The sequence below is a fragment of the Musca vetustissima genome, unplaced genomic scaffold (assembly GCF_032173495.1).
Source record: "Musca vetustissima isolate MV318-11 ecotype Yass unplaced genomic scaffold, APGP_CSIRO_Mvet_v1 utg83397, whole genome shotgun sequence".
Classification (NCBI taxonomy): Eukaryota; Metazoa; Arthropoda; class Insecta; order Diptera; family Muscidae; genus Musca; species Musca vetustissima.
Window position 1 is genome coordinate 1 of NW_026888408.1, and position 17,796 is coordinate 17,796.

General features: G+C 35.1%; 5 protein-coding genes across 5 annotated transcripts; 1 reads left to right on the forward strand and 4 right to left on the reverse strand.

Annotated features, from left to right (window-relative positions):
- Positions 1-1,224: 1,224 nt before the first annotated feature.
- On the reverse strand, positions 1,225-2,893 carry LOC133336234 (uncharacterized). The gene is made up of 2 exons (XM_061544517.1): positions 2,867-2,893; positions 1,225-1,569 (listed from the first exon to the last, which is right to left on the reverse strand). Exons 1-2 carry the CDS (start codon positions 2,891-2,893, stop codon positions 1,225-1,227), a joined length of 372 nt encoding a protein of 123 aa, XP_061400501.1.
- A 2,001-nt stretch (positions 2,894-4,894) lies between these two features.
- Positions 4,895-8,181, reverse strand: LOC133336235 (uncharacterized). The gene is made up of 2 exons (XM_061544518.1): positions 8,167-8,181; positions 4,895-5,248 (listed from the first exon to the last, which is right to left on the reverse strand). Exons 1-2 carry the CDS (start codon positions 8,179-8,181, stop codon positions 4,904-4,906), a joined length of 360 nt encoding a protein of 119 aa, XP_061400502.1. The 3' UTR covers positions 4,895-4,903.
- Positions 8,182-8,978: 797 nt separating this feature from the next.
- Positions 8,979-9,509, reverse strand: LOC133336236 (uncharacterized). Its single transcript, XM_061544519.1, has 2 exons — positions 9,447-9,509; positions 8,979-9,382 (listed from the first exon to the last, which is right to left on the reverse strand). Exons 1-2 carry the CDS (start codon positions 9,507-9,509, stop codon positions 8,981-8,983), a joined length of 465 nt encoding a protein of 154 aa, XP_061400503.1. The 3' UTR covers positions 8,979-8,980.
- Positions 9,510-10,853: 1,344 nt separating this feature from the next.
- On the reverse strand, positions 10,854-13,829 carry LOC133336237 (uncharacterized). Its single transcript, XM_061544520.1, has 3 exons — positions 13,806-13,829; positions 13,124-13,435; positions 10,854-11,207 (listed from the first exon to the last, which is right to left on the reverse strand). The coding sequence occupies exons 1-3, from the start codon at positions 13,827-13,829 to the stop codon at positions 10,863-10,865; spliced, it is 681 nt and encodes a 226-aa protein (XP_061400504.1). The 3' UTR covers positions 10,854-10,862.
- Positions 13,830-14,696: 867 nt separating this feature from the next.
- On the forward strand, positions 14,697-17,404 carry LOC133336238 (uncharacterized). Its single transcript, XM_061544521.1, has 2 exons — positions 14,697-14,723; positions 17,060-17,404. Exons 1-2 carry the CDS (start codon positions 14,697-14,699, stop codon positions 17,402-17,404), a joined length of 372 nt encoding a protein of 123 aa, XP_061400505.1.
- The last annotated feature ends 392 nt before the right edge of the window (positions 17,405-17,796 follow it).

The window sequence follows — 17,796 nt, forward strand, 5'->3', positions numbered from 1 at the left end:
TCATTACGCTGTGCCAAATTATGTGCAAATCGAAAGATGTATAGGGACCTTAGTACACCATTTACATTACATCTGGACCGATTTTCAGGAAACATTGACACACATCATTCTAGACCTAATTCATTACGCTATGCCAAATTTTGTGCAAATCGAGTTATATATAGGGACTTTGGTACACCATTTACATTAAATCGGACAAAAATATATATAGGAGCTATATCTAAATCTGGACCGATTTTCTGGAAACTTAACACACATCATTCTAGACCTATTTCAGTACGATGTGTAAAATTTCGTGCAAATCGAAAGATGTATAGGGACTTTGGTACACCATTTACTTTAAATCGGAAGAATTTTCCCAATTTCAATAGGGTCGTCGTTGGGCCAAATAAGTGACATATGCCAAATTTCAACCAATTCGGATCATAAATGCGACGTGTACTTTGTTTACAATTTAACATGGACAGACGGACGGACATGCATAAATCGAATTAAATGGTGATTCTATGTATATTCTCAAAAGGAACCATGTGTCTATCTCGTTTCCTTTTGCCAAAGACATAATACCCTGTACCATAGTGTGGTGAAGGGTATAAAAATGCCTAATACTCTTTGGTATTAAACCTAAGTAGACTTGCAGAAAAGTTAAAATGCAATAAATATGAAAATGTAGCTAAAAAAATGTTATTCGCTTTACAATAGCTAGAAATGCTATAAATATACCTAAATATGGACCTACATATTCTGGATGTGTATCTACCCACAACCCGAAATTCCAAATTGCAGCCACAAAACTTATAGCCTTTCTGTTAAAATTGTTCATAATTCTTATCCAGCACATATATAATTTATGAGGTATCCAGCGGCTTTTTAAGCAAATATTTATTTATTTAAGTCCAAAGTTACATCTAAGGTGTTATTATAGAAGAAATCGCATTGCAGTTTTTATTCCTTAGGTAGAAGATCCCAATGAAAACTTCCAGAATAGCCAAGACCCTAAAAAACTGGTCATGTTTAAATATACATGTTTTGTTAACAGTTTTCTTCGATTATAATGGCATGGTTTTTGTTACAAGGTCGTCAGCATATCAGGTATGTGAATTGTCCAATATATAACATATTTTTTCCAAACTCCAATCAAAATCAAATCGTATGTTTTAATACTTTTATTACAAATTATAACATTAACGTATCAACTAAATAAAATCTTTCCAAATCCGATACTTAGGCACGGTGTCTGTAGACAACATGGCGAACAGTTTTGTAACGATAACCATCAACGGGAGTCTGTTCAATTTCTTCAACAGGGGCAACGGGTGCAGGGGGAATGTAAGTATTTGTTGGCTGCACAACGGGAGCAACTGGTGCTGGTTCAGGGGCAACAGGTGCTGGTGGAATATAAGTGTTAACAGGGGCAACTGGAGCTGGTTCTGATACTACTTGTGCTGGGGGAATATAAGTCTTTTCGGGTTGCACTGGAGCAGGGGCGGGTTGTTGATAGTTGTAACCCAGCTCCGAAACATCAGCATAGGCACAAGCCACAAAAGCCAAGGCGACAACAAGGAATTTCTGTTGAGGAAATATTAAATTTTATTTTTATTTTATTTATTCTTGATCTGTTGCTATAGTTCTGGCTTACCATTTTGCTAAGATGATTTGTTGGTTTGAACGTCAAATGTTAGACTGTATCGTTACCTAGGCAATCACTGAGTTTTTATAGGCCAATGTATAAAATAGAGTCGTATGTGTTCTTTATTGTGCGATTTCGTTTCTATTTGAAATTGAAGACGAATACGAGTCTTCCGTTTTATTAATTATCTTCTTTCGCTTTGAGTGATGAATGTGTAGTAGCACAAAGCAATTAATTGATCAGTTTGTTTGACCAGTATTTAATCATAATTTATATTGTTCTCCATCATCAGTAGCACAAATATAAATGACCTACCTCAATGTATTTGAATATCAACATATGTAAATACCTAGATCGTTTAATGATTTGATGTTAAATAATTAAATTTATAATAGGCTAAGGTATGATTATTAGTATCCACTCGACTATTGGGTGGATATATATTTCTCCTATATATATTTCTCCTGAGAATGAAATTCTGTGCCGATTTAGCCATGCATGCCTCTCTGTCTGTTGAAACCACGATAGATAAGAATGAGCTTTGAAAATTGGCACTGATATTAGAATTACTCCAAGGAGGTTTGATGTTGCAAATGGGGGTCCAATAATGGTACCTCCCAAATTTTGATTTTTTGAAGACTTTCGTTGCATTTTCCAACCGAATGGACTGTAATTGGGCATGCCGTGTGTTTGGAGGTTGATATACATCTATTTAGACAATTAGCAATACTGGTCCATGTTTTGACATAGCCCGGTCAATTTTCAGATACCGCATTTTCCAACCGAAAAATACAATAATCTTACGTTCCGGATTTTTGGATACTGACATACAAAAATAATCAAGTGTTGACATAGGCTCTATACATAGCTCCTTTCCAATTTTTGAAATCTCTAAGGTTTTAGCCGCATTTCGGTAACGAAATTTCTCTAGTTTACCATTCTGAGTTCTTGGATGATGAAAACAATCTAACCAAAAAATTTTGATATTGCTGTCCCATTCGATTTTGGGTATTTTGAATGGTTCTAGTGGCATTTTCCTACCGAAATGGCTGTAATATGGCATAGAGGGTTCTTATAGTTTGATATACATCTATCGAGAAAATGATCAATATAGATCCATGTTTTAACATAGCTCCCATATAATAGAAAATTTATGTTTTCGAAGGTTTAAGCATCATTTTCAATCCGCAGAGGCTGTAATTTGACATTCCAGGTTCTTGGCGGTTGCAAACATACTTTCAATATAAAGCTATGTTTTAACATAGTCTATATTGATATATAGTAAAGGGGTTTCATTGGGTATTTCGAAGTCAGGGTACCTTCGACCATGGTTGAGCTTTTCTGTAAGACCAAACAAAAGTAGTTACTCCATGCAGAACATTGCTTTGGGAAGAACGAGGGCACTGATAAACAGCCAAACGTGCAAGAAAGGCTAATTAATAACATCTTGGTAGATATTATTAAAGGAAACTTGAAATTTTGTATTTGCATATGAAGTTAAAATTAGGCGCCTGAGAAACTCTGAACCTTCACGGACACGGGAGTCAGTTTATAGTCCTCTCTACAAATGTTATTCTGATAAATTAGAATCCATTCAAAAACAATTTCTTCTTTTTGCTCTTATGTGTTTACCGTCGGACACACGTTGCATATTTGGAACCCAAATAACACGAAGTTGGTCGGAAATGTATATAGGCTATGTCTGAACTTCTTCAAAACGCAATTGAGTAATTTTATGCTGAAATTTGTACGCTGTGCAAAATGTCATGTCAATCTGACAAACATAAGGGGTTTGGTGCACCATTTACTTAAAATCGGGCGAAAATTTATATGGGAGCTATATCCAATATGAACAAATTTAACAAAACTTGTCACAGATTAGATTAAATTAATTTTAGTACGTTTGGTTCCTATCACTCATATTTTGTGTCGATAGTGCATCATATACATAAAATCGAACGAAAACCTATTTGAGAGCTATATCCATATCTGAACCGGTTTAAACAAAACATTCACACGTTATACTACTCTAACTTACCTACGTTGTGCAACTTTTTGTGACAATCGGTGTATCTTTGGTGCACAATTTACTTAAAATCGGACGAAACTGTATATGAGAGCTGTATCTAAATCTGAACCGATTTTCAAGAAACTCAATACACATCATTCTGACCTAATCCAGTATACTGTACCAAATTTCGTGCAAATAGAAAGACATAAAAGGACTTTGGTACACCATTTACATTAAATCGGAAGAAAATATATATGGAATCTATATCTAAATCTGAACCGATTTTCACCAAACTCAACACACATCATTCTAGACTTAATTCAGTATGCTATACAAAATTTCGTGCCAATCGAAAGGTATATAGGGATTTTGTTGCACATTTTACTTCGAATCAGAAGAAACTATATATAGGAGCTATATCTATATCTGAACTGATTTTTCCAAATTTCAATAGGGTTAGTCCTTTGGCCAAACAAATGAACTGTGCCATATTTCATCCAACTCGAATCATAAATGCGGCCTATATTTTATTTACAATTTAACATTGACAGACGGACGGACATGCATAAATCGACCTAGAAAGTGATTCTATGCATATTCTCAAAAGGAACCCTGTGTCAATCTCGTTTCCTTTTGCCTGTTAAAACATATGCACACATACATAACACCCCGTACCACAATGTGGTGAAGAGTATAGAAATATGTGCAAAGTTTCGTGAAAATCGGTTCAGATTTAGATATAGCTCCCATATATATTTTCGTCCGATTTTATGTAAATGGTGCACCAAAGTCCCCATATATCTTTCGATTTTGGTATAGCGTTCTGAATTAAGTCTAGAATGATGTGTGCAAAGTTTTGTTAAAATCGGTTCAGATTTACATACACCTCCTATATATTTTCGCACGATTTTAAGTAAATGGTGCACTAAAGATTCAAAGCTAGGCCGATTGACACAACTTACTGAAGTTAATATAAATTAATCTCTGGCAAGTTTTTTTAGAAATCGGTTCAGATATAGATATTGCATAGTGACATGTGAAAAAAAATTGGACTGAGTGCCTTTACGCATTATTACAAAACAACAACAACAAAATAATTGTTGATTTTTTATTAAAGCGATATATTTTTAGTTATTGAATATATCAAAATCGCAATTTCTAGACCCCACCCTCTAATAAGTCACAAATATTTCGATTTAATATTTTTATTTCAAATTAAACATTAACGAATCAACTAAATAAAATTGTCCTTAATCTGATGCTTAAGCACGATGTCTGTAGACAACACGACGAACAGTCTTGTAACGATAACCATCAACGGGAGTTTGCTCAATTTCTTGAACAGGGGCAACGGGTGCAGGGGGGATGTAAGTATTTGTAGGCTGCACAACGGGAGCAACTGGTGCTGGTTCAGGGGCAACAGGTGCTGGTGGAATATAAGTGTTAACAGGGGCAACTGGAGCTGGTTCAGGTACTACAGGGGCAGGAGGAATATAAGACTTTTCGGGTTGTACTGGAGCAGGGGCGGGTTGTTGATAGTTGTAACCCAACTCAGAAACATCAGCATAGGCACAAGCCACAAAAGCCAAGGCGACAAAAAGGAATTTCTGTTTAGGAAATATGAAATTTTATTTTTATTTAATTTATTCTTAAACCGTTTCTATAATTCTAGCCTTACCATTTTGCTAAGATGATTTGTTTGTTTGAACGTCAAATGTTAGACTGTGTTGTATCGTAACAATCACTGAGTTTTTATACTCCAATTTATAAAATAGAGTTTTATGTGTTCTTTATTGTGTTATTCCGTTTCCATTTGAATTTCGTATTCGTCTTCCGTTTCTTAATGATCTTCTTACGCTTTGAGTGATGAATATGTAGTCAGTCCCACAATACAATTAATTGATCAGTTTTTTTTTTGAGCAGCATTTCATCATTATTTCTATTGCTCTCCACAATCATTAGCACCTATTTAAATGACCTATCCCAATGTGTTTGAATATCTACAGAAATGCCTAGAACGTTTAATGATTTTATGTTAGTTAATTAAATTCAAATCTCAGGTATGATTATTAGTATATAGGGTGGAGTGTATATTAAATTTGTCATTCCGTTTGTAATACCTCGAGGAATAAAATTCTAGGGCGATTTAGCCATGTCTGTCGCTCTGCCTGCTGAAATCACGATAGATATCGCAATATTTATGATAGACCTTTAAGATTTTAAATCTGACATTGTCATTACTCCTAGGAGGTTTCGTATTGCAAATAGTATATCAATTGGTAATTTGCATGCCGGGATTTTGCACCTTAGATATACTGATAGGTACTTGAAATAAAAATATAGGAAACATACCAAAAAGTGTACTTATACCGACAATTCTACAAACCGATTATGGTTCTAACAGCCTGTTTTTGTAAAATTCCAAACGAACGAATTCGAGTGACTTACGACCAAACTCCTTGGTTTTGAAGAATATATCATTTATTTTTGTTTTGAATCAGAAAACCTTTATAAACATAAATAAAGGTTTGGTCGTAAGTCACTCGAATTCGTTCGTTTGGAATTTTACAAAAACAGGCTGTAAGTATTGGTCCTATACCCAATGTTTCATTAGACCAAATTTGTTTTAAAAATTTTGATTTCATGCAAACTTTGACCATCTTATTATTTCTTTCAACATTAGTTCAAGTTCGAACATGGGGAAGAAAAAGTGGACCTATATTTATAATTTTTGTGGAAACATTTAGTATCGGCTGGAAAACGCACTCAAGAACCCCAAAATACCGAAAATTGGGAGGTACTGTTATATGGGAGCTATGCCTAAACGTGGACCGATATATCCCATTTTCGAACTTGACCTGCCTGCAGACAAAAGACAAACCTATGCAAAATGTCAGCACATATCTCAATTCCTTCAGAGGATAGCGTGATTACAGCTGACGGACAGACATGGCTAGATCTTAGAATTTTACCCTGATCATGAATATATATATACAGTGGCTCCATCGCATAATCGGACAAAAGGAGTATTTACTAATACCAGAAGATTTTTGGAAGCAGCATTTCTATTGATAGTTTTCATTATATTAAGGTTCTGTTTACTGACGAAAGCAAATTTAACTTGCACGGGTCAGATGGAAAGATGTATGTGTGGCGTAAGCCAAATGCTGAATTTAATCATAAGAATACAAAAGCCACTGTTAAGCACGGAGGAGGTTCTGTTATGGATTGGGGCTGCATGTCGAGTGCGGGAGTAGGCAATTTGCATTTTATTGATGGTAAAATGGACAATTTTGTCTACCTCAACACTTTAAAGCAAAATGTAAAGCAAAGTGCAGACAAATTGGGTATCGCGAACAACTTTGCCTTTTATCAAGACAAGCACACATCAGGTGTTGCAAAGCTTTGGTTGATCCATAACTGCCCAAAACTTATACAAACACCAGCACAGAGCCCAGACTTTACCGTAATTGAGCATCTTTGGGAAGAATTAGCTAGGAGAGTGTATGGAAAACATTTAACTCCTTAGTACAGCTTAAGGTGGCTTTACTGGAATCGTGGAACTCCATAGAGCCGGAGGTACGCCAGAATTTGGTAAAATCAATACCGAAGCGTTTACAGACCGTTCTGGACAACAAAGGATATGCAACTAAATATTAATTTCTCGTTTTTTTCATTTTTTAACATTGATACTTTGCTTTGTCCGATTTTGCGTTGAACACAATAAATTGAGTTAATTTTGTTTTTCTGACAAAATTTACTGTTATCACAAGAAAAGTTGTTGTTTTTTGTATTGTTCAGAAATATAAGTAAGTAATGTGTAAATTAAAGCGAAAAAACTACACATTTAGACAATTTTTTTGAAATGTATAGCATTATTATATGTGACAACCACTTGTCCGATTATTCAATGGAGCCACTGTATATATATATATATATATACTCTATAGGGTCGGAAACGAATATTTCGATGAGTTACAAACGGAATGACAAAATTAATGTACCCTCCATACCATGGTGGAGGGTATAAAATGGACAAAGCCCTCATATAAAGTTTCCATACAATTTGTGCTATTTTAAAATATTCTAGTCGCATTTTCCTACCGAAGTGACAGTAATATGGCTCTACGGTTACTTGTGGTTTGATATAAAGGCGCATTTGGCCTTTCGAAGGGTTAAGCCTCATTTTCAAACTACACTGGCTGTAATTGGGCGTTACATATTGTAGGCAGTTGTAAACATCTATGCAGAATATTTGCAATAAGGCACATCCATATAAATGTGAAAATGAAATGAAAATAATCTACGCACAAAATACCCATTTTCGGTATTTTGAATGGTTCTAGTCGCATTTTCCTATAGAAATGGCTGTAATCTTGTAGACTAGGCTTATGGAGCCTGAGATACATCTATATAGATGTATGACATATAAATGTCATTCTTGTTTTTTTTTTTAAGATTTAAGTCGCGTTTTCAAACCACAGTGACTGTAATTTAGTGTCCCAGGTTATAGGCGGGAGCAAACATCTTTGCGAAACATTTTCAATATATTTGTATGTTTTAACTTAGTCCCTATATAAAGGTGCTTCATAATATTGGGTATTCTTCTTCGAAGAATTTTATTTCTGACAATTTACAATGTTTTGTGATAGGCCCCATATAAGCGTTTAGGCAAACTTTAAACACTTTAAAAATAAGGATGAGTTATGGTAAAAGCATAGAATGGCTGAGAGCGCACTTCTCGAATCTTTAAAAATGTTTTTTTTTTTGTTTCTGAAAGCAGTATTATATCTGTTTAAAACGAATAATCCCATATGATTCCAATTTTAGTAAGTCGAGAAATAATTAAAAATTTCTTATTTAGATAACTTTAGGCCGTTTTAATTTCGGATTTATATTGAGGGTTTCCAGTAGGACGGTACTCATATACTCAAGAACCTTACGAAAATTTACCATAAAATGTTATGTGACAATGCTTTATTCTTGAGATCCCTTGCCAAGTACATTTGATCCTCTTCGGTATTCTTCACACTTCGACCAACCCGCTGTCTCACTGGGATGACATGTAAACTTGAGGTTTGCAATAGGACGATACCCTTAATTATCAAAGTTACGAAGTGAGATCATCATCATATTTATACGTATTGAACATGTCTGCATAAAAATCTCAATTTCAAGAAAAAATGAATCTATTGCCTTTTCACGTTAAGCCAGCTATATATTCATGTTTCGAATATTTCCCCACCCTCTAAAATATAACAAATATTTTGATTTAATACTTTTATTGCAAATTATAACATTAACGAATCAACTAAATAAAATCTTTCCAAATATGATGCTTAAGCACGGTGTCTGTAGACAACACGGCGAACAGTTTTGTAACGATAACCATCAACGGGAGTCTGTTCAATTTCTTCAACAGGGGCAACGGGTGCAGGGGGGATGTAAGTATTTGTAGGCTGCACAACGGGAGCAACTGGAGCTGGTTTAGGGGCAACAGGTGCTGGTGGAATATAAGTGTTTACAGGAGCAACTGGAACTGGTTCAGGGGCAACAGGTGCTGGTGGAATATAAGTGTTAACAGGGGCAACTGGAGCTGGTTCAGGTACTACAGGGGCAGGAGGAATATAAGTCCTTTCGGGTTGCACTGGAGCGGGAGCTGGTTGTTGATAGTTGTAACCCAACTCAGAAACATCAGCATAGGCACAAGCCACAAAAGCCAAGGCGACAATAAGGAATTTCTGTTGAGGAAATATGAAATTTTATTTTTTTTATTAATTTTTAAACGGTTTCTATAATTCTAGCCTTACCATTTTGCAAAGGTGATTTGTTTGTTTCAACGTCAACTGTTAGACTGTGTCGTATCATAATAATCACTGAGTTTTTATAGGCCAATGTATAACATAGAATTGTGTGCGTTCATTATTGTGCGATTTCGTTTCTATTTGAATATCGTATTCGTCTTCCGTTTTATTAATAATCTTCTTTCGCTTTGAGTGATGGACGTGTAGTCCCATAATACAATTAATTGAGCAGTTTGTTTGATCAGTAGTTAATCATCACTTCTACTGTTCTGCATAATCATTAGCACCAATTTAAATGACCTATCCCAATGTGAATATCTACTTAAATGCCTAGATCGTGTAACGATTTTATGTTAATAAATTAAATTTATTATAGACTCATGTATGATTATAACAATTACCATAAAAATAAAATTCTATGACGATTTAGCCATGTCTGTCTCTCTGCCAGCTGAAGTCACGATAGAGATCGCAATATTTATGATAGAGCTTTGAAATTTTACGCTGACATTCTCATTACTCCAAATCGGAACCGATTTTCACGAAACTTAGCACACATCATTCTAGCCTTAATTCAATACGCTATGACAAATTTCGTGCAAATCGAATGATTTTCAGAGACTTTGGTGCACCTATTACCTAAAATCGGATGAATATATATATATATATATATATATGAGCTATATCTAAATCTGAACCGACTGTCACGAAACTTTGCACACATCATTGTAGACTTAATTCAGTACGCTGTGCCAAAATTCGAGGAAATCAAAACATTTCCAGGGACTTTAGTGGACTATTTACCTAAAATCGAAACTATATATGGGAGCTAAATCTAAACCGATTTCACGAAACTTTTGACACATCATTCTAGACTTAATTTAGTACGCTATGACAAATTTCGTGCAAATCAAATGATATATAGGGACTTTGGTACACAATTTACCTTAAATCGGACCAAGATATATATGGGAGCTATATCTAAATCTGAACCAATTTTTCCCAATTTCAATATGGTTCGTCCTTGGGCCAAACAAATGAGCAGGGCCAAATTTCATCCAATTCGTATCATAAATGCGACCTGTACTTTGTTTACAATTTAACATGGACTGACGGACGGACATGCATAAATCGACTCAGAAAGTGATTCTGTGCATATTCTCAAAAGGAACCATGGTTCTAGCTCGATTATTTTTGCCTGTTACAAACATATGCACAAAGACATAATACCCTGTACCACAGTGTGGTGAAGGGTATAAAAATGAATCTATTGCTTTTTCACGTTGAGCCAGCTATATATTTATGTTATCAATATTTCCCCACCCTCTAATAAGTAACAAATTTTTCGATTTAATACTTTTATTACAAATTATAACATTAACGAATCAACTAAAAAAAATCCTCCATAATCAGACGCTTAAGCACGATGTCTGTAGACAACACGACGAACAGTCTTGTAACGATAACCATCAACGGGAGTTTGTTCAATTTCTTCAACAGGGGCAACGGGTGCAGGGGGGATGTAAGTATTTGTAGGCTGCACAACGGGAGCAACTGGAACTGGTTCAGGGACAACAGGTGCTGGTGGAATATAACTGTTAACAGGGGCAACTGGAGCTGGTTCAGGTACTACTGGGGCAGGAGGAATATAAGTCTTTTCAGGTTGCACTGGAGCAGGGGCGGGTTGTTGATAGTTGTAACCCAATTCAGAAACATCAGCATAGGCACAAGCCACAAAAGCCAAAGCGACAATAAGGAATTTCTGGGAAGGAAATATAAAAATTGTTAAAAACATTTTTAATTTATTATTAATCCGTTTCTATAGTTCTAGCCTTACCATTTTGCTAAGTTGATTTGTTTCTTTGAACGTCAAATGTTAGACTGTATTGTTACCTATTCCATCACCGAGTTTTTATAGACCATTATATGTGCTACTTATTGTCTGATTCCGTTTCCATTTGAACTAAGCGTTCGTCTTCCGTTTTTTGTTGTATTCTCCGTTTATTATGAGTGATGAATATGTAGTCCCATAATACAATTAATTGATCGGTTTGTTTGATCAGCATCATCATTTCTATTATTCTCCATGATCATTAGCACCGATTTGAATAACCTATCTCAATGTGTTTGAATATCTACAGAAATGCCTAGGTCGTTTAAAGATTTTATTTTAATTAATTAAATTTATTATAGGCTCTGGTATGATTATTATTATCTTCCCGAGTGTATATTAAATTTTCCATTCCGTTAGCAGTATCCCTGCCGCTCTGTCTGTTGAAACCACGATAGAGATAGCGATGGTATATCGATATCGCCTAATTTTCTTAATTTCTATAACTGTACCCGATTCCGATATTTTTAAGCTTATAGTCGCCTTATTCAACCAAAAGGACTGCAATTTCTCATGCCAGGTTTTTGGAGTCTGAAATACATCTATGCCGGCAAATAACAATACAGGTACATGTTTTGACATAGTCTCCATATATTTGTCCGCCCAATTTTCAGTAGCCGCATTTCCCAACCGAAAATGGGTATAATCTGACATTCCAGGGTTTGCGGGTGCTGGCATACATCTGCGATGAAATTAAATACTATATGTCCATGTGCTGACAAAGGCCCCATATGAATTTCCAATTTTTGAAATTTCTAATCGCATTTCTGTACCGAATTGAATTCTTGGATGATGAAAATAATATACGCAAAAATATTTCGACATAGCCGTCATATAAAGTTCCCATCTCATGTTTGATATTTTGAATGGATCTAGTCGCATTATCCTAACGAAGTGGATGTAATATGACACTGTGGGTTATTGTAGTTTGATATATATCTACGGAGAAAACGATCAATATACATCTATGTTTTAACATAGCTCACATATAAAAATGATTCTTTTTTTGAAGGTTTAAGCTATCCCACTTTATAGGCGGGTGCAAGTATAGTATTGGCTAAACATTTTCAACGCAGGTCAATGTTTTAACATAGTCCCCATATATAAAGTGCTCCATAATATCGAGTATTTAAAAGTTTTAGACACATTTTCATATCGAAGTGTTTGTAAATTTCGATTCTAGGACGGCTGAGAGAACATTTCTCCAAACTTAACATACGTTCTTTCATCAGAAGTATTAGGTCTATTTAAAATCATAATCCTGTGTTATTTATTTCGTTATTTTACTAAAGGCATTAGGGTTTTAGTATGACGGTACCTACATACCCAAGGGCCTTCGAAAATTTACTATAACGTGTATTGGACGATTCCCAATTCTTGAGATCGGTTACTAAGTACCCTTGAAAGGCTTCGATATTCTCCACACTTCGACCAACCCACTGGTACGGCAACATATATGTAGAATTGATGGTTTCGATAGGGTGATATTCTTAATTATCAAAGTAAATACGTTAGATCATCCTTCGGGTGTTTCCAAACATGTCTGTATCAAAATCTCAATTTCTAGAAAAGGTGGACTTATTGCCTTTACACGTTACGCCAGCTATAATACATTTATCTCATTTGTTGTTTTTGTATTCATGTTTCCAATATTTCACCACCCTCTAATAAATAACAAATATTTAGATTTAATACTTTTATTACACATATAACATTAACGAATCAGCTAATTTCTCTAATCCTTAATTCCAGACTTAGGCACGGTGTCTGTAGACAACACGACGAACAGTCTTGTAACGATAACCATCAACGGGAGTTTGCTCAATTTCTTCAACAGGGGCAACGGGAGCGGGAGGAATATAAGTCTTGACAGGTTCGACAACGGGAGCAACTGGGGCTGGTTCAGGGGCAACAGGTGCTGGTGGAATATATGTGTTAACAGGTGCAACTGGAGCTGGTTCAGGTACTACTGGTGCTGGAGGAATATAAGTCTTTTCAGGTTGTACTGGAGCGGGAGCTGGTTGTTGATAGTTGTAACCCAACTCAGAAACATCAGCATAGGCGCAAGCCACAAAAGCCAAAGCGACAATAAGGAATTTCTGGGAAGGAAATATCAAAATTTATTTTTATTTAATTTATTCTTAATCCTTTTCTATGATGCTATGCTTACCATTTTGCTAAGATGATTTGTTTGTTTGAACGTCAAATGTAAGACTGTGTCGTATCGTAATAAATCAGTGAGTTTTTATAGACCAATATATGAAATAGAATTTTGTGTGCTGCTTATTGTCCGATTGTGTTTCCATATGAATTTCGCATTTGTCTTCCGTTTCGTTTTGTGTCTTCTTTCGCTTTTTGAGTGATGAATGTGTAGACCGTCAATACAATTAATTGATCAGTTTGTTTATTGTTTTACCAGACGATTAGCATTAGTTTAAATGACCTATCTCAATGTGTTTGAATATTTACAGAAATACCGAGATCGTTTAACATGTTTTGTTTAAGAACTTAGTTTATTATAGGCTCAATTATTATTAATTTTATACGTCCCATTAAAGTTTTTGTATTCTTGATCATAATAAAATTATATGTCGATTTATTTATCAATCTGCCAGTCAGTTGAAACCACGATATAGCTCGGAATATTAAATATATAGATAAATCTGAAAAAGTTGTCCCTACATTTCTACTACTTTTAGAATATTTGGTATTGATAATGGGATATTTTGGTCCGCGTTTTGTTACATCCCCCACTATTTTCGATTTGTTAAGGTTTTCAGACATATACATCAACCGAATTGGCTGTAATTCGTTGTGTTAGCTTTTGCTTTAGTGAAAATCCGCGTACAAAAATTATGAATATCGATCCACGGTTAGATATAGACCTCATATATTAGGTACTATATTTGGTTGGGGAAAAATAAATCCATTATTATTATATAACATATAGGACTTTATTTAACATGCTTCGGAATATCCGATTTGGGACAAATATTGACAGTTTATTGTATGATTTGTAGACATTTTAAAGGTAACTTCATAATGCCTGTCTCATAGAAGTCCTGCTCTCTATTTGCAAAAAACTCTAGTAGTCGATTTTCAAAATCCTCCCAAGATATCAAATTTATATCACTAAAGACATTTGGCAGTGAAAGAAAAAGACGATAAACGCTTGGTGCCAAGAGATCAGAATTTAGCGTTTGGCCATACTTTGCCAACTCACAATAAATAATCCCCTTACAGTCCCACCAAATGCATAGCAGAAACTTCCTAGCCGTTAGTCCTGGTTTGGTCACCGTTTGAGGTGCTTCCTCGATCGTTTTCGCACAGGGTTATCGTATGTGATCCATTTCTCACTTTATGAGTGGTATGGGTCTATCTAATTCCGTTTGACCAAGGCTTCGCAGATGGAAATTAGATCCATCTTTTTTCTGTTAATTGGTGTGGCACCCAAACATCGAGCTTCTTTTTGAATCCAGCTTTGTGTAAATGGTTTAAGACTGCTAACATGCCGGTCAACTTCTATCATTTCTCCGATTTTATCGACATTTCTTTTCCCCCTACCTAATATTTTGGGGATTTCAAACTGTTTTTACAATCGGATGAAAAAAATATATATAAAAAAGCAGAAAGGAAAGTAGTAAAGTCGGGCGGGGCCGACTATATGATAACCTCCACCACTTTGGTTATATCCAAAAAATGGAATCGTAACAGACGTCGCATTTTTCAAGGACCAATAACATGAAATTAAACATGTCATTCTGCAACCTATACAAAATTTTGTTCAGATATAGAGTTGTTACTTACAAAGGGACAAAATTATGTAATTAAATTTAAAGCAAAATATTGAAATCTAAACCGATTTTATCGAAACTTGTGACATGTTAGATTACACTGAACCGATTTTCAGAAAACTTAACACAAGCCAAATTTCGTGCAAATCGAAAGATATATAGGGACTTTGGTGTTCCATTTACATTAAATCGGACGAAAATATATATGGGAGCTATATATAAATCTGAACTGATTTTCAGGAAACTTAACACGCATCAATCTAGACCTAATTCATTTCGCTGTGCCAATTACACCATTTACCTTAAATCGGACGAAAATATATATGAGAGCTAAATCTAAATCTGATCCGATTTTTCCCAATTTTAACAGGGTTCGTCCTTGGGCCAAATAAGTAACATGTGCCAAATTTCATCCAAATCGGATCATAAATGCGACCTGTACTTTGTTCACAAAAATAAATGGACGGACGGGCGGACAGACGGACATGCAAAAATTGACTCAGAAAGTGATTCTATGCATATTCTCAAAAGGAACCATGAGTCTATCTCAATTATTTTTGCCTGTTACAAACATATGCACAAAGACATAATACCCTGTACCACAGTGTGGTGAAGGGTATAAAAATCCGACCCATTTTCGATACTTTGAAACATTTCTCGTACCATTTTCCAACAGAATGGGGCTGTAATTTGACGACGATGACGACGTAATTTTTCGATGATAAATGACATATATGCTGGAAATGTTCAATAGAAGTCCCTTTTGATGGTCTAAGGCCAAATTCAAAAACCAAATTTCCGAGTTCTTCACTTGTTGAGACCAACTAAACGGCCCACATAAGCCCATAAGCGTACACAAAACGGTTCGGAAGTTGTAATTGACTGTAGTTTGGTTGTTATTACGAGACAAATCTTTGTACCAACAATTATTTTGATGGTCCTAGCCGGATTCCTTGTGAGAAAGTTTTCAATATTAATCTATATCCTTCAATAAATTCTATATAAAACTTCCGAAGCATTTTCGGTATTTTGTGGCATTTTTCCAACTGATTGTAGTTTAACATTTTGGATTAATGAATGGTAAAAGACTTTATGCAGAAAATGTTCAATAAATATTCAACAGGAAGTTCAGGCTTCAGGGACTCCATCTAAACAGAAATGGTACATTAAAAACCCTGAATAAATTTTTTTGTTGTTTTGTAGCACAGTGTTATTTGTATAGTCCTGTTGGGTAAAAGTGGAAAAAGACGAAAAAAATATGCATATCTAGTTGTCTTGCACGACCCCATTTGAGGGACATTTTTTAGAATACTTGGATAGCAAAAGATCTCGTCTTGTGGTATTTATTTTTAGAAGAATGATCCGTTTTTTCAAACAAAAAAAAAAAAAAAAAAACAACAATATCCATATCCATATCGAATTAGACTTCCTGATTTATATATATAAATATACAAACATACAAAAGGAATTCACCTAAAGCTCCATTTTGTCGCATATTCTCATAAATAATTGTTCAGCGATTTAGGCATTTCTGTAGACATTCAAACAATTTCAGATATGTAATTAAAATTCGTGCTAATGATTCCATTGTGTAAAACAAAATATCAATATAGAATAATTGCATTGTATTGGTCTACCTATTCATCATCAAAACTAAAGAGAATATAAAGAAACGGAAGAAGAAGATAGGCAAAAATAAAGAAAATATAAAACAACGCAATCAAACGGAAACATAATCGCACAATAAAGAAAACATCAACTTCCATTTCATAGTGTGGCCTATAAAAACTCAGTGATTTATTGCGATACGACACAGTCTACTATTTGACGTTCAAACAAACAAATCAGTCTTAACAAAATGGTAAGCTAGAATTGTAGAAATGAAATCAGAATAAATATCTAAAATATACCATTTTATTTCCTCTACAGAAATTCCTTATTGTCGCTTTGGCTTTTGTGGCTTGTGCCTATGCTGATGTTTCCGAATTGGGTTACAATTATCAACAACCAGCTCCCGCTCCAGTGCAACCTGAGAAAACATATATCCCACCTGCACCAGTAGCACCCGAGCCAGCTCCAGTTGCCCCTGTTAACACTTATATCCCACCAGCACCTGTTGCCCCTGAACCAGTCCCAGTTGCTCCCGTTGTGCAGCCTACAAATACTTACATTCCCCCTGCACCCGTTGCCCCTGTTGAAGAAATTGAGCAGACTCCCGTTGATGGTTATCGTTACAAGACTGTTCGTCGTGTTGTCTACAGACATCGTGCCTAAGCGATTATAAGGGAATTTATTTAGTTGATTCGTTAATGTTATAATTTGTAATAAAAGTGTTAAATCGAAATATTTGTTATTTTTTAGAGGGTGATGAAATGGGTGGCCTAACGTGAAAAGGCTATAAGTCCACTTTTTCGAGAAATTGAGATTTTGATACAGACATGTTCAATAAGTAAAAATGCATCGATTTAATTAAAACCAGTAAGGAAAGTAGTAAAGTCGGACGGGGCCGACTATATGATACCCTTCACCACTATGGGTATATTAAACAGGACTATAACATAAAGTTGGATGAAATAAAAGTGATATTTATCTAAATGTGAATCTACCTAGATCTATCCATAAAGTATGTCAATCGACTTCAAACAAATATAAATAGGTCATCCGTT